The 20,611-nt window shown below is 39.8% G+C and overlaps 1 protein-coding gene across 1 annotated transcript in view; it reads left to right on the top strand.

Moving 5' to 3' along the window:
• The window catches only part of LOC142651877 (acyl-CoA dehydrogenase family member 11-like), a 260,668-nt gene that overhangs the window by 114,812 nt on the left and 125,245 nt on the right, over positions 1 to 20,611 (top strand). Inside the window, exons 3-7 of the mRNA XM_075827102.1 lie at positions 1,740 to 1,865; positions 3,170 to 3,331; positions 5,821 to 5,985; positions 8,402 to 8,549; positions 9,997 to 10,118. Coding sequence (XP_075683217.1) covers positions 1,740 to 1,865; positions 3,170 to 3,331; positions 5,821 to 5,985; positions 8,402 to 8,549; positions 9,997 to 10,118 — 723 coding nt within the window. The remainder of the gene's footprint in view (positions 1 to 1,739; positions 1,866 to 3,169; positions 3,332 to 5,820; positions 5,986 to 8,401; positions 8,550 to 9,996; positions 10,119 to 20,611) is intronic.

The raw sequence follows: 20,611 nt of genomic DNA, 5'->3' as shown, positions 1-20,611 counted from the left end.
ATTTTTTGGCAAGCAAGGTGACCGAAAACCATAAATTCTGACAATTTTTTTATTTATTTTTTACGGCTTTCACCCTGGATAATAAATTTAATTTTACTTCATTCTGCGGGACAATACGATTACGGCGATACCATATGTATATAGTTTTCTTATGTTTTGCAGCGTTTGCGCAATAAAATCACTTTTTTATAAAATAATTTATTTTTTGTGTCACCATATTCTAAGAGCCATAACTTTTTTATTTTTCTGTCAAAAAATGCTGTAAAAAAAGGCCTTAAAGGGTTTGTTTTTTGTTGGACGGGTTGTGGTTTTTATTGGTACTATTTTGGGGTACATGTGACTTTTTGATCACTTTTTATTCTATATTTTGGTTGGGGTGGTGACCACAACATTGTGATTCTGGCATTGGTTTTAACTTATTTTTTTTATGGTGTTCACTGTGTGGGAAAAATAATAATATAGTTTTATAGTTTGGGTCATTAAGAACGCGGTGATACCAAATATGTGTACTGTTTTTAACGTGTTCATTTTTTTCCGATAATAAAAGTCTTATTATAGGAAAAAAGCATTTTTTGTTTTTGTAACATAACTTTTATTTTTACACTTTTCTAAAACATTTTTCTTAACTTTTTTTTTGTTCCACTAGGGGACTTGAAGACTTGCAGGTCTGATCGCTGCTAGAATACATTACACTATCTAGGTAGTGTAACGTATTCCAACTGTCATTGTGACGTGACAGTCACTCTGACAGAAAGCCTATGAGGACCAGCCTCTGGCTGCTCCTCATAGGCTTCTATACATGGCAGCCCGGAAGCCACTGTCTATGATTGCATGTGGGGGCTGCTGATCTGCTCTAAACACTTTAAATACGGCGATCGCAATCGATCACCGCATCTAAGGTGTTAATTGCCTAAATCAGCAGCGATGGGCCAATGATCGGCAACAGGGGTTAGATTAGCGCCACGCTGCGTTTAACTGTCAAAGTCCAGACGTAACTGCACGTCAAGGTGCACAAACTTACTGCACACCTTGATGTGCAATAGCGTCAAGGTGTGCGAAGGTGTTAAGTACAACATGTACACAAAAACAATCTAAGAATCACTCGGAAACGTAAGGGCATTCCATAGGTATGCACCCATAAAGTGACACATGTCAGATTTGGAAAATAGGGCTCTGTCTACAAGGCCAAAGCTGGCTGCAAGTACTGCAGGGAAAAAGGTCATTCTAGGTCATCTATAAGAGTTGTGGATTTTCTGACAGAATTTCATGTACCAGTTGGGGTACAAGATTTTTTACCACAATAGCAACTTCATTAAAAGAGCTGTCAACTTCACATACCCTATTAGAGAAATTCTGAGTTAATGGAAGAAGATCCCCAGGTTCACCCCCCTCATCTTTTAGCTAAAACTGATACTGGCTACAAAGAGTGTCGCTCTCTCTGGAGGACTCTTGATTTTCCTTGTGGTGGTGGTGCTGCAGGGAAATTTAATGCTGGGTTCCCCCACAGATTACAGTCCAAGCGTTTCTTACAAAAAATTTTTTTTTTTTAAGTGGACAACCCATTTATATACAGTTTCTAAATCGACAAAAAAATGGTTCCAGCTCTGCCACATGTCACCACTAAAAATATGTTTCAAGAACACTTATTATTACACAGGCATTATGTCTATACTGCTCCTTTACAGACATGTTTTGTTACAGCATCTATAACTATCCTAACATCTTGCGTTTTTCCTTAGATTGAAAGAGAATATGAAGTGCAGAAGGCTTTATATTCCACTGGATTTCCTGTGCCAAGGCCTTTACTTTACTGCACAGATGTGACTGTAATTGGTACTGAATTTTATGTCATGGAACATGTGCAGGTTAGTTTTATTAAGTGCACCTATCATTAGAAAAGAACAAAATCACAATCATTTCTTATGCAGCTCTACATGTTTATTAGGTGAAGTGCAGCGTGGAATTTTGTTTTTTGGGTATTCTTTCATCCTTTGAAAATCTTCTGTCAATTCTGCATTTCCCTCTGCATGCTTATTCTTTTGCAGGCCCTTGCTCCTGTGAAGCCCTCATATTCCTTAGGGCCATGCACAACACTCATAAATTAAATAAGGACAGCTTTGTCTACTGTATGAGGGATGGGGAACAAGTTCATGGATACAACAAGGAGGCATATAAAAGCAATTTCATGATACAAATTTCGTTTCTACTCAAAAGACATGAAGTGAGGAAAAGTTATAGGAAGAAAATCAAAGTAGCTCAAAGCTTTAAGTTTCTGTGAGTTTAGGGATTGCTAGTAGTTCAAGTATACAATATTAGTTGAACTACAGGTTATTCACAATGCAAATATACACATGATCATTACTATGTTATGGTACTGACCTTCTATACCTTACCCTGTCTCTGAATGAATGGCACTTGGCAGGTATCTATATGTGTTTTTTTTCCTATTAAAAATAACTTAAGCAACAGTTTTCCTTGTCTGTGTGCTGCTGCAAAGGGATTAAAATTTGGTTCAATAAATGTTCAGTGAAATAAAGGGTTTGTTTTCACAAATATAAATAAAATCTTCATATGTTCCCATATCTTCTTGGCTTTTTACTTCTAGTTTAAGTGGAACACAGTAAATTGAGACCTAACCAACTTCTTATGCCAGTGACGGCATGATTTCAAGTCTTCATGACCTAAGGTGGCCATACACATTAAATAACTGTCAGCTGAACAGTTTTTTTTCCAACTCTCCCATAAATATGTATGATCGGCCAAGCTTGCATGTTTATTTTAATCGGACGAGGGAAATAAGTAGTAATAAAATGTGTATGGCAGATGCTTATCTCCTGTGGGAACATAGGATTAGGCATGTCCAAGTCTTCTTTCCCCGGACATCTGCCGTTGTAGGAAATTTTGGTGACACCAATACACATTATACAATATACAGGTAAACCACCATTCTAAAACTATAAACATACAGGTATAAAACAATATAACTACTGTATATGAACTACACGTATAAAACAGTACAATACAATATGATTAGATGACCGTATTAGTAGCATCCTTTTTCTTATATGTCTATACATCAGCCTAATATAACATGATTGTTCATCTGCAGTAATAATTAAAATAGTTACACTAGTTCGGAGACTGAATTGTGTCTTTTTGTCTATGTCAGGGACGCATATTCCGAGATGTCAAACTGCCAGAAGTCAGCCCTGCGGAAAGATCAGCCTTGTACGTCGCACTTGCTCAAACTCTTGCCCAACTGCATTCATTTAACATACATACATTAAATCTTACCGGATATGGCAAAGGAAAAGGATATTGCCAGAGGCAGGTAATGCAAACTTATTTTGTTGGGGTTGTTCAGGAGTACAACAAGCTTGAAAATGTGGTGTTATGGCAGGCTGTAAGAGAAGGACCACAGTACATCTGAAGTAATGAAAATAAAAATAATCCAAATTTCAGCCATAACTTTAAAACCACCTGGGAAAGGAAAAGAGATGATCCAGCGCTGTATAAAGTTAAAAGGGAAGTTCTGTTCCCACTTTTATTGACAAAAAATGATTTAAAATAGAACAGAGACGCAGTCTCAAGGCGAAGAGTAGTGCGGGTTAGTACCCGAGCCTACGCGTTTCGAACACATGCAATGTTCTTATTCATGGCAAAGAATGTGAAAGCCCTATGTGTCTGTCTCATTTATATGCATCGTTGGTGGTTGAAACGGGTTGGTAATTGGACGTCAGTGATTGGTGAAAGTCATAAACAAAGGAGTGGCCCCGTATGATTCGAACGTAAGTGAGGTTTGTTGTTATTAACTAATAAGTATTAAATTGTAATGATAATACTTTGTCCAAATTAGGGATACTACATTTGTCCTAATATGAATTTACCATTGACAGTTCAAGTATTTATTCTATACATATTTTTCCCTAATTTGTCTCTGTTCTATTTTTAAATCATTTTTTGTCAATAAAAGTGGGAACAGAACTTCCCTTTTAACTTTATACAGCGCTGGATCATCTCTTTTCCTTTCCTGCATCATCTACCGTGGGCCGTCGCGGGGATCCGAGCGAGGTGTCTGGAGACGCAAAACCAGTGAGCTGGAGGTTTCCTCCCTTTTCTACTTTAAAACCACCTGCTTAATATTTTGTAGGTCTACCTTGTGCCGCCATAACAGTCATGTCATTCAAACTCTTCCTGATCAATTTTTGCATTTTGGCATGGCGCATTATCCTGCGTGAAGAGGTTATTCCCATGAGGAAATACTATTTCCATGAAGGGTGTACTCGGTCTGCAACAATCTTTAGGTACTTGGTATGTGTAAAAGTAACTTCCACATAAGTGCCAGGACCCAAGGTCTCCCAGCAGATTATTGCCCATGGAATCATACTGCCTCCGCCGGCTTGGCTTCTTCCCATAGTGCATCCTGGTGCCATCTCTTCCCAGGTAAATGACACACACACACACACACACACCGGCCTTCCAAAGGATGTAAAAGAAAACTTCATTCATCAAACCAGGCAACCTTCTTCCTTTGCTCCATTATCCAAATCTAATGATCACGTGCCCATTGTAGGTACTTGTGGCAGTGGAATGGGTCAGTATCAGTCTGCAGCTACACAGCTCCAAACGCAGCAAGCTGTGATGCACTGTGTGTTGTGAACCCTTTCTATCATAGCAAGCATTACATTTTTCAACAATTTGGGCTACAGTAGTTCTTTTGTGGGATCAGACCAGGGGGGCCAGTCTTCGCTCCCTAATACACATCAATAAGGCCTAGGTGCATGACCCTGTTGCCGATACATCGTTTGTCCTTCCTTGTACCACTTTTAGTAGGGAGTAACCGCTGCATACTTTTATTGAGACCTGACGTTTTAGAGATGCTCTGACCTAGTTGTTTAGACATCAAAGTCGTTCACATCCTTATACATGCTCATTTTTCCTGCTTCCACCACATCAACTCCAAGAGCTGACTGTTCACTTGCTGCCTAATATATCCCACCACTTGACATTGTAATAAGATAATCAATGTTATTCACTTCACCTTCAGTGGTTTTAATGCTATGGCTGAACAGTGTATGTTATAAATACTATGTATATGAGTCTATTTCTTCTGCCATTTGTGTCTAACAGAGTAACGCTGGAAATATACACACAAGTGTGTGTTTGTATGTATTTATATTATATATCTGTCGGTAAAACGACAACAGCGCCAGTAGTGACGGCTGTGTGCATTTGTGTCCTAAATTAGTAGCACAAGATTTGCATGCAGATCCATTTTAACCCCTTTCCGCTACAGCCAGTTTTGGGCTTTCTGCTACGGCAATTTGCTCAGTTTTTTCATCCCTGTCTTCCGAGAGTCATAACTTATTTTTTTTCAACGTTACCATATCAGGGCTTATATCGTTTGCAGGACATGTTGTATTTTTCAATGGTGCCATTTTGTGGTACAAATATTGTATTCAAATAATGTTATCCGTTTTACAAATGGAAAAAACAGCGATTCCGCTATTGTTGTTTTTTTTTTTTATGGCATTTATTGTGCGGTACAAATGACATGATAACTTTATTCTGTGGGTCAATATGACTACACCAATACCAAAGTGATATAGTTTTTCTGTTTTCTAATTTTACACAATAAAAACACATTTTTATTGTGTAAAAGTAATACAAGTAATTAAACAAGTAAAGTTCTAACTGACGTAATAGTATGTAACTTGCGGGTGCCGGCTTTGCTATACCTATGTCATAGTATTACTGATATCTTGATTTCATATTGTCCCTTGTTCAGTGTGTGTATTGTTATATCCATATGATTGACAGGTCAGTACGTGGAAGAAACAATATGATAAAACTGCACATCGTGATATACCCGCAATGAACCAACTAGCTGATTGGTTAATCAGGAATGTACCAAGCAATGACAATGAAGAGTCTCTGGTCCATGGAGATTTCAGAATTGAAAATATGATTTTCCATCCAACTGAGGTACCTTTTTTTTCTTTTTAAATATGAACACAGACTTTACTCAATTAAAGTAATGCAGTAGCGTAGTTACACTCTCAGATATGTGTGAACAGCTAATACTTGCATATAATCTACTTATAATGTTTAGAAACATTTGCAAATATTTTGCTCTACTTGTCTTGTTCTGATAAGTCTATCCTACCTTATGTACTATGTAAAGGGAAGCGTTTTATTTATATCTATGTTCATGTGAGTGTAGATATATATTTCTCCCTCCAGACATAGGTGTGTATTCCTACCCTAAGCCATTAACAGTGGATACATTCAATGCATTTGCGCTGCCTGCCCTCCCCCTCGCCATGTAATGAGATTGTGGGGGAAGCAAAAGATTTCCTTTGTTTCCCTTGCCACTTACAGTCCGGGGGAAAGCCATAAACAGTGAACAAATACTGTATTGAATCCCACGACACAGGAAGCTCCCAAGGCCTGCCCCCTCCCGCCAGCGTGTGCATAAGTATGTGATGTCATACAGAAGTGCACGGGAGGGTTTAAAAAGACACACCGCCCTACACTTCACACTCTTATTTCCTGTGCCCATCACAGAAGGATCTCTCTTTCTCCCTGCTTCCCACCAAAGGAGGATCTCTACCAAGGACCCCATGCACCGATAAGTATCGTCCCCCTCTCCCACCCTTCTCACTAACCCCTACTTCCCCTGGTAACCCTTTTCCTTCCCTGATCTACAGATTTCGCCTGGTATTTAAAGAGGCTCTGTCACCAGATTTTGCAACCCCTATGCAGCAGATCGGCGCTGCAATGTAGATTACAGTAACGTTTTTATTTTTAAAAAACGAGCATTTTTGGCCAAGTTATGACCATTTTTGTATTTATGCAAATGAGGCTTGCAAAAGTCCAACTGGGCGTGTATTATGTGTGTTACATCTGGGCGTGTTTACTACTTTTACTAGCTGAGCGTTCTGACGAGAAGTATCATCCACTTCTCTACACAACGCCCAGCTTCTGGCAGTGCACGGACACAGCGTGTTCTCGAGAGATCACGCTGTGTCGTCACTCACTTCCTGCCCCAGGTCCTGCATCGTGTCGGACGAGCGAGGACACATCGGCACCAGAGGCTACAGTTGATTCTGCAGCAGCATCGGCGTTTGCAGGTAAGTCGATGTAGCTACTTACCTGCAAACGCTGATGCTGCTACAGAATCAACTGTAGCCTCTGGTGCCGATGTGGCCGACACGATGCAGGAACTGGGGCAGGAAGTGAGTGACGTCACAGTGTGATCTCTCGAGAACACGCTGTGTGTCTGCACTGCCAGAAGCTGGGCGTTGTGAAGAGAAGTGGATGATACTTCTCGTCAGAACGCCCAGCTAGTAAAAGAAGTAAACACGCCCAGATGTAACACACATAATACACGCCCAGTTGTACTTTTACTGTAAACACGCCCAGTTGTACTTTTGCAAGCCTCATTTGCATAAATACAAAAATGGTCATAACTTGGCCAAAAATGCTCGTTTTTTAAAAATAAAACCGTTACTGTAATCTACATTGCAGCGCCAAACTGCTGCAATAGCAGATAGGGGTTGCAAAATCTGGTGACAGAGCCTCTTTAACCCATTAGTAACAGAGACAGTTAGAGCCAGGGAGGGTTTGGTCACAGAAGCATGAGCGCACTGTAACTTGTATGTATGTTTAGGTAAGTGGGTGGGTGTTAGTATAGTATTGTAATATATTGTGCTGGTAGTGTGCCAAGTGTAGTGTCAGTATACTCAATACATATTAACTTGTTATGTGTATTGGGGTATACTTATACTATACCGTGAATATATTTACTGTGTTCTGTGTTTGGTGTTTCATATCTAAGTGTGACTTGTATTAATAAATATTGCTTTTAATTATACTATTGTGTCGTGAATCTGCGTACACGCACACACTTAGTGGCAAAGCAGATAGTTAATGTTGATACAAGGAAAAAGGTAGGGAAGCTAGGCATAACCCTAGTGACCCTGATATAAAGAAGGTAGTAATGGTGGGTGACACTAGCCAGTGAACCCCACTATTACACCAGCCCTTTCTCAAACTATTCAAATCCAGAACTGCATTTATAAATATGGCTTTTCCTGGTTCTTGGGCTGTTGGACCTTCCATCTCCTGTAGCAGCCCACTTGGGGCTTAGTTTTTTTGTGTGTGCATCTCTACTGTGAGAGGTGTATGGTTTAGTACTGTACAGTAGTCTGATGTATAAGATAAAACTCTGCTGGATGCAACACAGCAGTGTGCATTACATTTCAGGATCTCAGCTATCCTGTTAGAGGTGCACTTACAAATCCCATGTAATACAAACCGAATTCTGAATGCAGCTCTGAATGTAAAAGATGTTTTATACATATGTTTCTGTATGCTAACTTTAAACCGTTCTCTTTAGACCTGTGTAATTGCTGTTCTTGATTGGGAACTCTCCACTATTGGACATCCTATGTCTGACTTCGCTTACTTTTCCACACCTTATTTTTGGCCCGAAGAAGTGCAGTTGTTTAAAAACGCTAGTAACATAACCTATATAGATATTGAAGGTAGGTATTCTTAATAAATATGGATATGTCATAAGTTTATATTTAGATTTTGTCCGAACTTTTTTCCCTCCAGCCCTAATATGCTGCAATGATATGTACAATGATATGTACAATGTCAACCCAAAATAAGGAAAAGTTTGATTAAAGGGAACCTGTCATCAGCTTTTTTTGTTCAAAGTAGGACTTTTTAAAACTATTCCTACCATGACCTTGTTAAAAATGTCAGGTGGCACACTTTGCAGAATAATAAGTTTAAAAATGGCGTGCGCTGTTTTCAAATAGCATACCTGGAGTGATCAGAGTGGTGCAGCAGTGTTGCCGACTCAGCACCATAAGCATGCCTAATACTCTGTGATTGACATCCCCACTCCTATGCATGTGTGGGATTTCAGAGAGGCCATCGCTAAGAAACATATATGCCTGTTCTGAGAGTATAAAGCCAGAGGGCGCTGGAGAGCAGCCTAACAAAGGGTTGAGAAGGACCTTGACCGCTCATTCTCAGCCAACTCCTAGAGGAGAGCTCGCAGCAGGAAGTTCTGTTTGTGTCCTGCAGTACACAGACAAACTGTGGTCCAGTTTGAGACAGAAATGTGGTCTGTCCCAAGAGGACTGGCATCCAGAAGGGACTTGAATAAGCTCAGTGAGAGCCAGAGTGCTGAATGACGTCAGTAAAGGTACTATTTGATCTTAGAGGTTAGTTAGGGCTCAAGTAGTGAGGTAGTGCCCTATGTGTGGACTGTTTTTATTTTATTTCTATACCTGCAATCATTTGAAAGCTGAATAAAGCCATTTCTTTTGGTTGCATGTTTGCTTCTGTGCATTTTATTTGGCACTCAGCACCTCAATTGCCTCTGTATAGTCCAGGAAGCTGCTACCTTTGATGCTAAATGACCCCTAAGTATGACTCTGTAGTTACTGTTGGTGCTGCCCACTACATAAATCGGTAATCACGGGGGCCTAGGAATGATGTATGCTACTTTATCGCATACAGTGGCTTATGTTGGGGCTTTATGTTCGTGTATATGTTGGGAGATTTCCCAAGTGTACACGCCGAACCTAAAGGGAGAACGTGATGTTAACAGAGCCTTACTTGTAGAGACCTCTACCCATTTCTAAAAGGCAAAATAACATCTCATAGTCTTTTTAGACGATCAAAAGAAATCTACCATTAATTAGAATGTATACAATAAGATATTCTTTGTTTGTAAGAACAGTTGTACATACCCCGTTCTCGAGCCTTGGGTGACTATATTTATAGGATCTTGTTTAAAACTAAAGTATCCTCCTGAAGTGACATGCAAAAAGACCTATGAGATTATAAAATTCTATGTAGAACATTGGTAGCGCTTATCTAATATACCCAACGTACATGACAACTAATCCTGTACTTTAAAAAAATGAAAAAGGCTTTCTTCTTTACAAGACCATATTTCTTTTCTTTTCCAAGGAATACCTGCGTTTGAGGATTTAATAAAAATTTATAGCTGCTGTCGAGGTGTAGCATTACAAGAGCATGACTGGAATTTTTTTCTTGCCCTAACCTTTTTTAAGATTGTTGGAATAATACAGGTAAGGACAATTCTTTATACAGTATACATTAGAATTTCCATGTGCCTGTGTAATCTCCGTCTCCCAAAGCTAAGCGGAGCAGCTTTAGGCTTTTTATCCTGTATGTCACCAAAGCAATTCCAAAGCAGAAGAGTGAGCATTTTAGCATGGTTGGCGACACTTCATGTCTATATTCGTCATAAGGGGCTTAACGATGCCGCATCATGATGAACATAGACGTCATACTGATCGTGTGGGCACAGCAAGTGTGTTCACATGATAAGGAAAGGGGCAAAGGCTATAATACACAAAGAAACCTCTGATCTCTACCGGTAACCCCTTGACTGCCATTATCAAAGCTGATCACGGCAATCAAAGGAAAATGAGACTCCCCTTTGATCGGGTCACAACGAATCCCTGTGGCAGGATCGACTCTCCCACCTTCTATGGATAGACAGCCCAGGGTCCATTGAAGGACCCCAGGACTGTCCGACCATATTTCCTGTTGTCAGGACATACTTAGGTATGCCCTAACAACTGCCTGTGTACTATCAGTACACAGGCTAATGTACTGGCATATACATATATGCCAGTACAATAAAGTAAAAAGTTAAAAATCTAAATTAAAAATCGCCCTATGGTATTAAAAAATAAAGTAAAGCAAATTTTAAAAAAGTAATGGTAATAAAAAAAATTCAGTAAATAAAACACACACAAATGCACACTTTATTAGATATAAGTCCCAAAACATTAAATAATATACACATATTTGGTATCGCCACGACCGTAACAGCCTTATAGTGTCAATTATGATGATCGGTGTATGTTGTAAAAAAAAAATTTTAAACTGCAGCAGAACTGCTTTTTTCTGAATTTTTTCTAAAATCAAAATGTATATAAATTTAACGATAATGATAATGTACCAAAAGATAGCACCTTTATAAAGCATAACTTATGCCTCAAAAAACAAAGTCTCATATAGCTACATCGAATGAAAATCAAGAAAGTTATGTGCGCTGGGATGCAAAAAGGAAAAAAATCTAAACATTCTTCTGTCCCCAAGGCCAAAATTGGCCCAGGCCTTAAGAAGTGAAAACACTGTAGAGAGCCGGGCTCTTAATGTCATAGTTATCTATAATGCTAAGAGTCCCTGCCTCGCTGTGGGAAAACTGTCCCATACTGTAATCATGTTTTCAGTACGGGACAGTTTTCCGTAGAGGAGGCTCTGCAGAGAGTGTGCAGGGATGCGTGAGGGGGCACGCGCACGCTCTTTGCAGAACCACCGGTCTGTGTTATCGCGGGAGGGAACACAGTGCAAGCTGCCCTGACACTGTCCGTAGTTGATTGGACAGTGTCAGAGTGAAGAGTATAACGCCCCCTTGCCATTTAGTTAGATAGAAATGCCCCATTGACAGTTCAGGGACTTATTTACATATCGGGCGCCAAACATAACAGCACCGATATGTAAATAACGGAGGAAGTTAGAAAAATTATTTTACGTGAGACAGTGTTTGTGAAGCCCTGCCTATTACATGTTGCACTCAGCTGCACATGTATGGGCAGGTGAAAGGTTCACTTTAAGCTACCTTTCTCTAGTCTAGTTCCTTTCTACCTCTCTACAAACTATTGCTGCTTATCTGTGTACAGAACTTGGATTGTATCTGGCCATGTCTCTTCCTCATGCTACAAACTTTGCTGCTTATCTGTGTTCTGAACTTGGACTGTGTTTGACCATGTCTCTGTCTCACGCTGCAAACTGTTGCCACATATCTGTGTACCAAACCTGGACTGTTACTTGACTACTCTTTCTATTTTAACCTTCTGGCCCGATCACTTCAGTCACTGGACTGCCAATCTGCTACAGACCTTGACAAAATAGTCTGGCCAAATATGGAGTCCCTGGAACAGGTTCTTTGACAAAAATGAAGCAACAAATAGCCGAACTACAAGCTTTTGGCACGACGTATCAAGAAAAAAGTTTCAACTGCAAAATCTAGTGTGAGATAAACAAAGAGAGCTTATTAAATTGCAAAGACAACTTCTGGATGGACGTGACTCAGTCGCAGAGTTAAGTTCACATATGCCACTACCATCAAAGTTCAGTAGTGATCGTCACCATTACCGAGGTTTTCTTAATCAATGCCACATATATTTCAAATGCAAACTGCTCCATTTACCCGCAAAAAGGAAAAAAGTATTGTTTATTATCAATCTTCTGGCAGATGACGCTCTAGCATGGGCCTCTCCATATGTTGAAAATAATAGTAATTTTCTAAATGTTTTGGATGACATTATCACTGCTATGAATCAATTTTTTTATGTTTTTATATTTATTTATTTATTTTATACTAATATACAAAGGATTAAAATAGCTAATAGACCGGAGATCTTCTCCGTATCCAAAGATCATTATACAGTTTCATTATGTATACACAAATCCATATTTAATTTTATATTCTCTCTACCACTCTGACCCTCTCCTCTCCTCCCACCCACCTGGGATTGGGCCTACACATGAGCACTGGAACATCTAATACTATTACGTTGTGTTTTCTCCTTATAAAAGTATTCTTATCGGAATTTTTAATGACCTTTGTCCCACACTCTCCTAATAGGACTATATTTGAATGGGTCCATTAAATTCTCTTTTTTTCCCTTGTATATAGGGCTTCCTAGAGTTTTCCCATTTATTGTGGAATTTCTTGGAATCTTTTGTTTCATAGATCAACAAATCCCTTTTCTCTATTTTTACCATATCTTTCAGATCCTCCTTAACAGAGGGGGGAAGATCTGAGATCCAATATTTTAATATATTTTTCTTAGCAACCATAAAGATCACATGGGCAAGTATCGGCATATTTCTCATCTTTACTGGTTCGTAGTAAAATAAATATAGCCATGGGTTTAAGTCATATTTTTTTCCAACTCCAAATTGATAAAGTTTTCCTTGTCTTCCAAGTAATCCTCAAAATACCTTGCTATACAAGCAAAGTTATTGTTACGGGCGCTGCGGCCATTGTATACTTACCTCTACACGGCATCCTCTGGCTCCTCGCCACCACATACCTCCATCACTCCGGGCTGGTCGCGCTCTCCATTGCGGCTGTTCTCCTCATGCACTTCCTAAAGGGCCAGAGTGCACCTAATTATCCACTTAACTTTTCCAGAGCATAAAGGGACCTCTCCCTTGTTTAATCATTGCCTGAGCAAAGTGGTTCTTCCTAGCTTACTAGTGATACCCTGCTGATCATTTGTTTGAAATTCCTGTGTTTGACTCTGCTTGCACTCACACTATCCTTGCCTGCTGCCTGCCCTGACTTTTTACTAGTGACCCGTGACGAATCCCAGCCGCCTGTCATGACCTATTGCTCGACCAACCGTGAGTGACCATTTGCTGCCTGCCCTGATCTTTGCTATACCTGACACTGCATACTGTCCATACTGTCTGCCGATTTAGTATGCCTGTTTATGTTGGCTGTCACCAAGGGAGACTACTCTGGAGTGAAGCGACCTGGGATTTCCCAGCAACGAAGTCCAGATCCCTTTATAGGGGTTAAAGGTTGAATACCTGGGGTCCCCTTAGACCACTCCCTAGTTTAGCCCTATGTCCAATCCCTTGGTGATGAAGTGAGTTCACACCATCCTCTGCAGGCCCCAGACTGTTATAACATCTGTCTAGATCTTTACAATTTTTCCATAGAGATTCTTGGCCTTTTCCCTCTCCATAGACACCCTTTAAAGGATCTATCAATTGCTCTGATATCCTCCAAGCATATTAAATATGGTAATGATTGAAGCAAATATAATAGTCTAGGTAGACTTTTCATCTTACGTAAATAGCTTCTTCCAGAGTTCCAGATAGGAATGTCCCTCTAATTGCCCAGTTCCCGATCTATTTTGTAATCATCCCATAATTAAGTTGGTATATATTTGTCCATTCCCTTGCAATCAGGTTCCCGTATAGAGAAATTTCTCAACAGCTATAGTCAGACTTAAATCCCAGATCTTTGCATTACCTCTGAGGGGTCAAGAAATAAACACTTACTTTTTTTTACTATTCACTCTAAATCCTGAGATGAATCCAAACACTGGTAAAATATCCATGGCCGAACATAGTGACTTTTCTATATTATCTAGACATAGGAAAATATTGTCTTGAACCAGATTATTTTCACACACATCTCCTATCTGTATTACCTTTACATCCCCAGCCTTCGCAATGTGTCTGGCCAGTGGCTGTACTGCGAAGTTAAACAGAAGGGACAACAAGGGACACTCCTTCTGCTTGGTCCTCTTGATTAACCCAAATTGTTCAGATACAACATTAGAAGTGCATACTTGTGCTTAAGGGTTATGATATATTGCCTTAAAGCCTTTTATTATATTACCATCAAATCCCACGTTATGGCCATGGCACATCAAAGTCTTTTCTGCATCTACCTTTACTATCGCCTAAGGGCTTATTCAGACGAACGAGTGTAAACTTCGATGTGAAAAACTGGCGTTTTTCACATCCGTGTCTCACCCGTGCGGGACCCGTTTTTATGGATAACTCATGGGCGTAAGTAAGTCTATTGAGGGATCCGTGAAAATGAACAAAATAGGACATGTCCTATTTTTTTACGAGCCCTTCACACAGTCTGTTTTAACAACGTTTGTGTGAACAGCCCCATAGAAATACATGCAGCCGTGTGACATCCATGAATAAAACGGCCATCACACGGACTACGTATGCGTTCGTCTAAATAAGCCCTAATTCCTTCTATTATATGGCTTCATTCTAGCCTTTCTATTGAGCCTGTACACCAATTGCTTGGCTTACCGGGGAAAGCCGATCAGAAATGAAGCGGCTCAGGGCTTACCCGAGCGCTTCTGCCGCTTCGTTTTGGCGATTGGTGGGGGTCTCAGTGCTCGGACCCTCATCGATCAAAACTTTTCACATGTCACTATGACATCTTAGAAGTTTTTGAAAGTTTAATTATCTTTTAAGTTCGATCATTTTCTTATAAGCCAGCATCGTTTCCTGTTTATCATTGTAGTCAAGAATCCTCGCTATAACAGGCCTAGGTTCCCAATTGTCTTCTTCTCTTGTTCGTAAGCTGATTCTATGAGCTCTTTTCACCTTAATATATTTTTCCATACCTAAAATTCTAGATATTTACTGCATATTTAAATCTCTCAACTCGTTTGTGCCATAAGATTTTGGTACTCCTACTAACCGTACATTGTTGCGCCTCGAGACTTGTCCACTTTTTCCTTCATCATTGGCATTAACTCTTCGGTGACTGCTTTTGCAATGTGCTCGATATTAGTCTGAGGCATAAAAGAGCTTAGCTATGCTTCCTCGTCTGTTGACACATTTTGTCTCACATTCTCAATACTAGGTCTTTCTCCCATGTGTATTGTAACGTCTATGGCCGCGGACCGTCGTTCAGACTTACCCTCTGACGGTCCCGGCCATGGACGTTTGTGTTCTCGGCGGCATCTCCCTCCAGGGAGACACCGGCACTCACTTCCGGGTTCTGAGACTGTTTCCCGCAGGGCGCGCGCGCGTGCACTGCTTTAAAGTGCCAGTACGCGTCCAGTTGTTAATAATCTGTAATTAGCCCAGAATGCTGCTGGACTATAAAAAGGGCTCTGCCCACTTGATCCTTGCCTGAGCATTGTTGTATACCTAAAGTTTGTTTTGCAAATGGTCTCCTAGTGTTTTCCAGTTCCCAGTGTTACTCGTTCCTGCTGCCTGTACCCTGTATCTTTTGCTACCGTGCCTCTGTGCCAACTACAGTGAAAGTCAAGTCGTGTCTTCCACTGCATCTACTGTGCCATCTACAGTGAAAGTCAACTCGTGTCTACCGCTGCATCTACTGTGCCATCTACAGTGAAAGTCAAGTTGTGTCACCACTACTGTCTACATTGCCTCAGATACCCTTTCTGGACTATAGACATTGTTTTGTACCTAGTTGGCCAGCTGCTATCCCGCTACATGGTACGGCCCAGTGGGGCAACATCCCGCGCCGTGACAGTAGGTTCAGGCCATGCAATTCAAGTGCCTGTCACCCTCCCAAGCCATGCAGGCGGACCTGCAGGATCTGCGAGCACGACAGGATCAACTTCTTGTGGCAGTAGACTCCATGGCACAGCAGCTAGGGGCGCTAGCTACTTCCTTCTCCGCTCCTATTCAAGATTCTCCAATCGACCCTCCTGCTAAACCTCCTGGCAGCTCCAGTTCGGATCCTCGATTCTCACTGCCATTGCCTCCTCGGTTCCATGGAGACGCAAGTACGTGCAGGGGGTTTCTGAACCAATGCCATATCCACTTCACTCTGCACGCCCGAGCATTTCCTTCGGACGGAGCCAGGATCGCCTTCATTATGTCTCTACTTGCCGGCAAGGCCCTTGCATAGGCGAATCCAATCTGGGAATGACAGGGACCCGAGACTTCCAGGGGTTCATGCAGTTATTCCGTACTGTAGAGATGAGCGAACTTTTCAAAAGTTCGGTTCGGCTAGTTCGCCGAATTTCACAAAAAAGTTCGATTCGTACCGAACTAGTTCGGACCGAACCTGTCACTTCCGTGCGCCGAGAATGCTACTGTCCAGGGTGCTGATAGAGTTAATGTGCTGCACTAACTCTTTCAGCAACCTTGACAGTACATGCTTGGCGCGCGGAAAATACAATTGAAATGTAATAAAAAAATAAAAATTATACGTTCGTACGTATTTTCCTCCTGTCCGGCCTCCAGCGATGACGTTTCATCCCTTTCGCCGCTGCAGCCAATCACAGGCTGTAGTGGCGGTCACGCACGTCAAGATGACGCTTCATCCCACGTGACCACCTCTTCAGCCAATCACAGGCTGCAGCGGCGACATGGATGAAACGTCATCGCTGGAGGCCGGACAGGAGGAAAGTAAGTATGAACGTATTATTTTATTTTTTTGGCATGTATGTATGTTGGCATGTATATATGTGCATGTATGTATGTTGTCATGTATGTATGTATGTATGTATATATGTGCATGTATGTTTGCATGTATGTTGGCATGTATGTATATATGTGCATGTGTGTATGTATATTTGCATGTATATATTTGCATGTATGTATGTTTGCATGAATGTATGTTTGTATGTTTGTATGTATGAATGTATGTTTGCATGTATGTATGTATGTTTGCATGAATGTATGTTTGCATGTATGTATGTTGTCATGTATGTATGTTGTCATGTATTTATGTATGTATATATGTATGTTGTCATGTATGTATGTGCATGTATGTTTGCATGTATGTTGGCATGTATGTATGTATATATGTGCATGTTTGTATGTATATTTGCATGTATATATTTGCATGTATGTATGTATGTATGTATGTTTGCATGTGTGTATGTTTGCATGTATGTATGTTGGCATGTATGTATATATGTGCATGTATATTTGCATGTATATATTTGCATGTATGTATGTATGTATGTTTGCATGAATGTATGTATGTTTGCATTTATGTATATTTGCATGTATGTTTGTATGTATGTATGTATGTATGTATGTTTGCATTTTATGTATGTTTGCATGTATGTATGTTTGCATTTATGTATGTATGTATGTATGTATGTATGTTGTCATGTATGTATGTATGTATGTATGTATGTTGTCATGTGCATGTATGTTTGCATGTATGTATATATGTGCATGTTTGTATGTATGTATATTTGCATGTATATATTTGCATGTATGTATGTATGTATGTTTGCATTTTATGTATGTTTGCATGTATGTATGTTTGCATTTATGTATGTATGTATGTATGTATGTTGTCATGTATGTATGTATGTATGTATGTATGTTGTCATGTGCATGTATGTTTGCATGTATGTATATATGTGCATGTTTGTATGTATATTTGCATGTATATATTTGCATGTATGTATGTATCTATGTATGTATGTTTGCATGTGTGTATGTTTGCATGTATGTATGTTGGCATGTATGTATATATGTGCATGTATATTTGCATGTATATATTTGCATGTATGTATGTATGTTTGCATGAATGTATGTATGTTTGCATTTATGTATGTTTGCATGAATGTATATTTTCATGTATGTATGTATGTAAGTATGTTGTCATGTATGTATGTTGTCATGTATGTAAGTTGTCATGTATGTATATATGTGCATGTATGTTTGCATGTATGTTGGCATGTATGTATATATGTGCATGTTTGTATGTATATTTGCATGTATATATTTGCATGTATGTATGTTTGCATGTATGTATGTATGTATGTATGTATGTTGTCATGTATGTATGTATGTATGTATGTATGTTTGCATGTTTTTATTTTTGCATGTATGTTTGCATGTATGTTTATATATATGTGCATGTATGTAATTATGTTTGCATGTATTTATGTTTGCATGTACATTTGTGCATGCTTGTATATATGTATGTATGGATCTTTGCATGTTTGTATGTATGTATGTTTTCATGTGTGTGTATGCATGTATGTACGATAGTTTGCATGTATGTATGTATATATGTGTGTATGTTTGCATGTATATATGTGCATGCTTGTATATATGTATGCATGTTTGCATGTATGTTTGTTTGTATATATGTCTGTATGGCCATGTATGATACTGTCTGCTGGCGCCCTGTATCTAAGTCAACTTCACGGCAGGCTTCTATACATGGTATAACAGTCAGTATCACACATTAAACTGAATCTAAGCCTACGACATGTTTTATTTAATATTTTTTTTTTTTTACAGGTTTGGTGTTTGGACTACGTCGGTTTCGAGGACTACTTCGATGACAGTTTTTTTTTCTACAATAAAATTGTTAATGAGGGTTGTGTTGGGGGTGCTTTATTTCAATAAAATATTTTATCTATATCTTTGTCTTTTTCTTTTCAAATTTTATTACTACCACTTTAGTAATGGCCGCTGTCTGAGTGACAACATCCATTACTAAGGCGAGGCTTAGTGTTAGCCGGTGCAGAGGCTAACACTAACCACCATTATTACCCCGGTACCCACCACCACCAGGGGTGCCGGGAAGAGCCAGGTGCGATCCAGTACCCGACCATCTGTTGTGATGGTCGGGCTGTGGGGCGGCCGCAGGCTGGTATTATGAGGCTAGGAAGGGCCAAAAACAGTGGACCTTCCCACCCTTGTAATGCTAGGCTGCTGCTGCTGTGTTGTATCTGGCTGGTTATAAAAGTGGGGGGGATCCCACGTCATTTTTTTAAATTATTTATTTATTTTTAATTATTTTTTTAAAAATACATGGGGTTCCACCCAATTTATCATAACCAGCCACATACAACACAGTGTTATTAGCCTGGGAATGGACAAAACCAGTGGCCCTTCCCACCCATGTAATGCCAGACTGCTGCGGCCTTGTATATGGCTGGTTATTAAAAATGTGGGGGACCCAACGTCTATTGTTAAATTTGTTAAATTCAAAAAAAAAAAAACGACGTGGGGGTCCCCCCCATTTTTATAACCAGCCCGATACAACACAGCAGCAGCAGCCTAGCATTACAAGGGTGGGAAGGTCCACTGTTTTTGGCCCTTCCCAGCCTCATAATACCAGCCTACGGCCGCCCCAGTACACGACCATCACAACAGATGGTCGGGTACTGGATCGTACCAAGCTCTTCCCGGCACCCCTGGTGGTGGTGGGTACCGGGGTAATAATGGGTGGTTAGTGCTAGCCTCTGCACCGGCTAACACTAAGTACCGCCTTAATAATGGACGCTGTCAATCAGCCAACTGCCATTATCTAGGCACTAATAAAGTTTAAAAAAAACACAAAGACAATTCTTTTTTATTGAAATAAGAAATCCCCAACAAAACCCTCGTTAACCATTTTATTAAAATTTGAAAAAACGTAGATCTACGCAGTAGTCCAACGAATCGAAGTTGTAGTCCAATCGGTACATCAAAATCTGCAACAACATAAAAAAACAGTTATCAATGTGAACAATAACAATACTTCTACTCACCTACACACATATATACACGCACACACACACAAACAACCATACACAAACACACACATATACACAAACACACATATACACACATATAAACAAACACACCCATATATACACAAACACACACACATAAACACACACCCATATACACAAACACACACATATACAAAAACACACACACACAAACATCTACACACAAACATATACACAAATACACCCATATATACACACACATATACACAAACACATATACACAAACACACCCATATATACACAAGCACACACATAAACACACACCCATATACACACATATATACACAAACACACACAAAAACACACACACAAACATCTACACACAAACATATACACATACACCCATATATACACACACATATACACAAACATATACACAAACACATATACACAAACACACCCATATATACACAAACACACATAAACACACATATACACAAACACACATATAAAAACAAAAACAGACAAAGACACATACCCAA

The sequence above is a fragment of the Rhinoderma darwinii genome, chromosome 5, assembly GCF_050947455.1.
Source record: "Rhinoderma darwinii isolate aRhiDar2 chromosome 5, aRhiDar2.hap1, whole genome shotgun sequence".
Lineage (NCBI taxonomy): Eukaryota > Metazoa > Chordata > Amphibia > Anura > Rhinodermatidae > Rhinoderma > Rhinoderma darwinii.
This window is presented reverse-complemented; position numbering and strand designations above follow the sequence as displayed.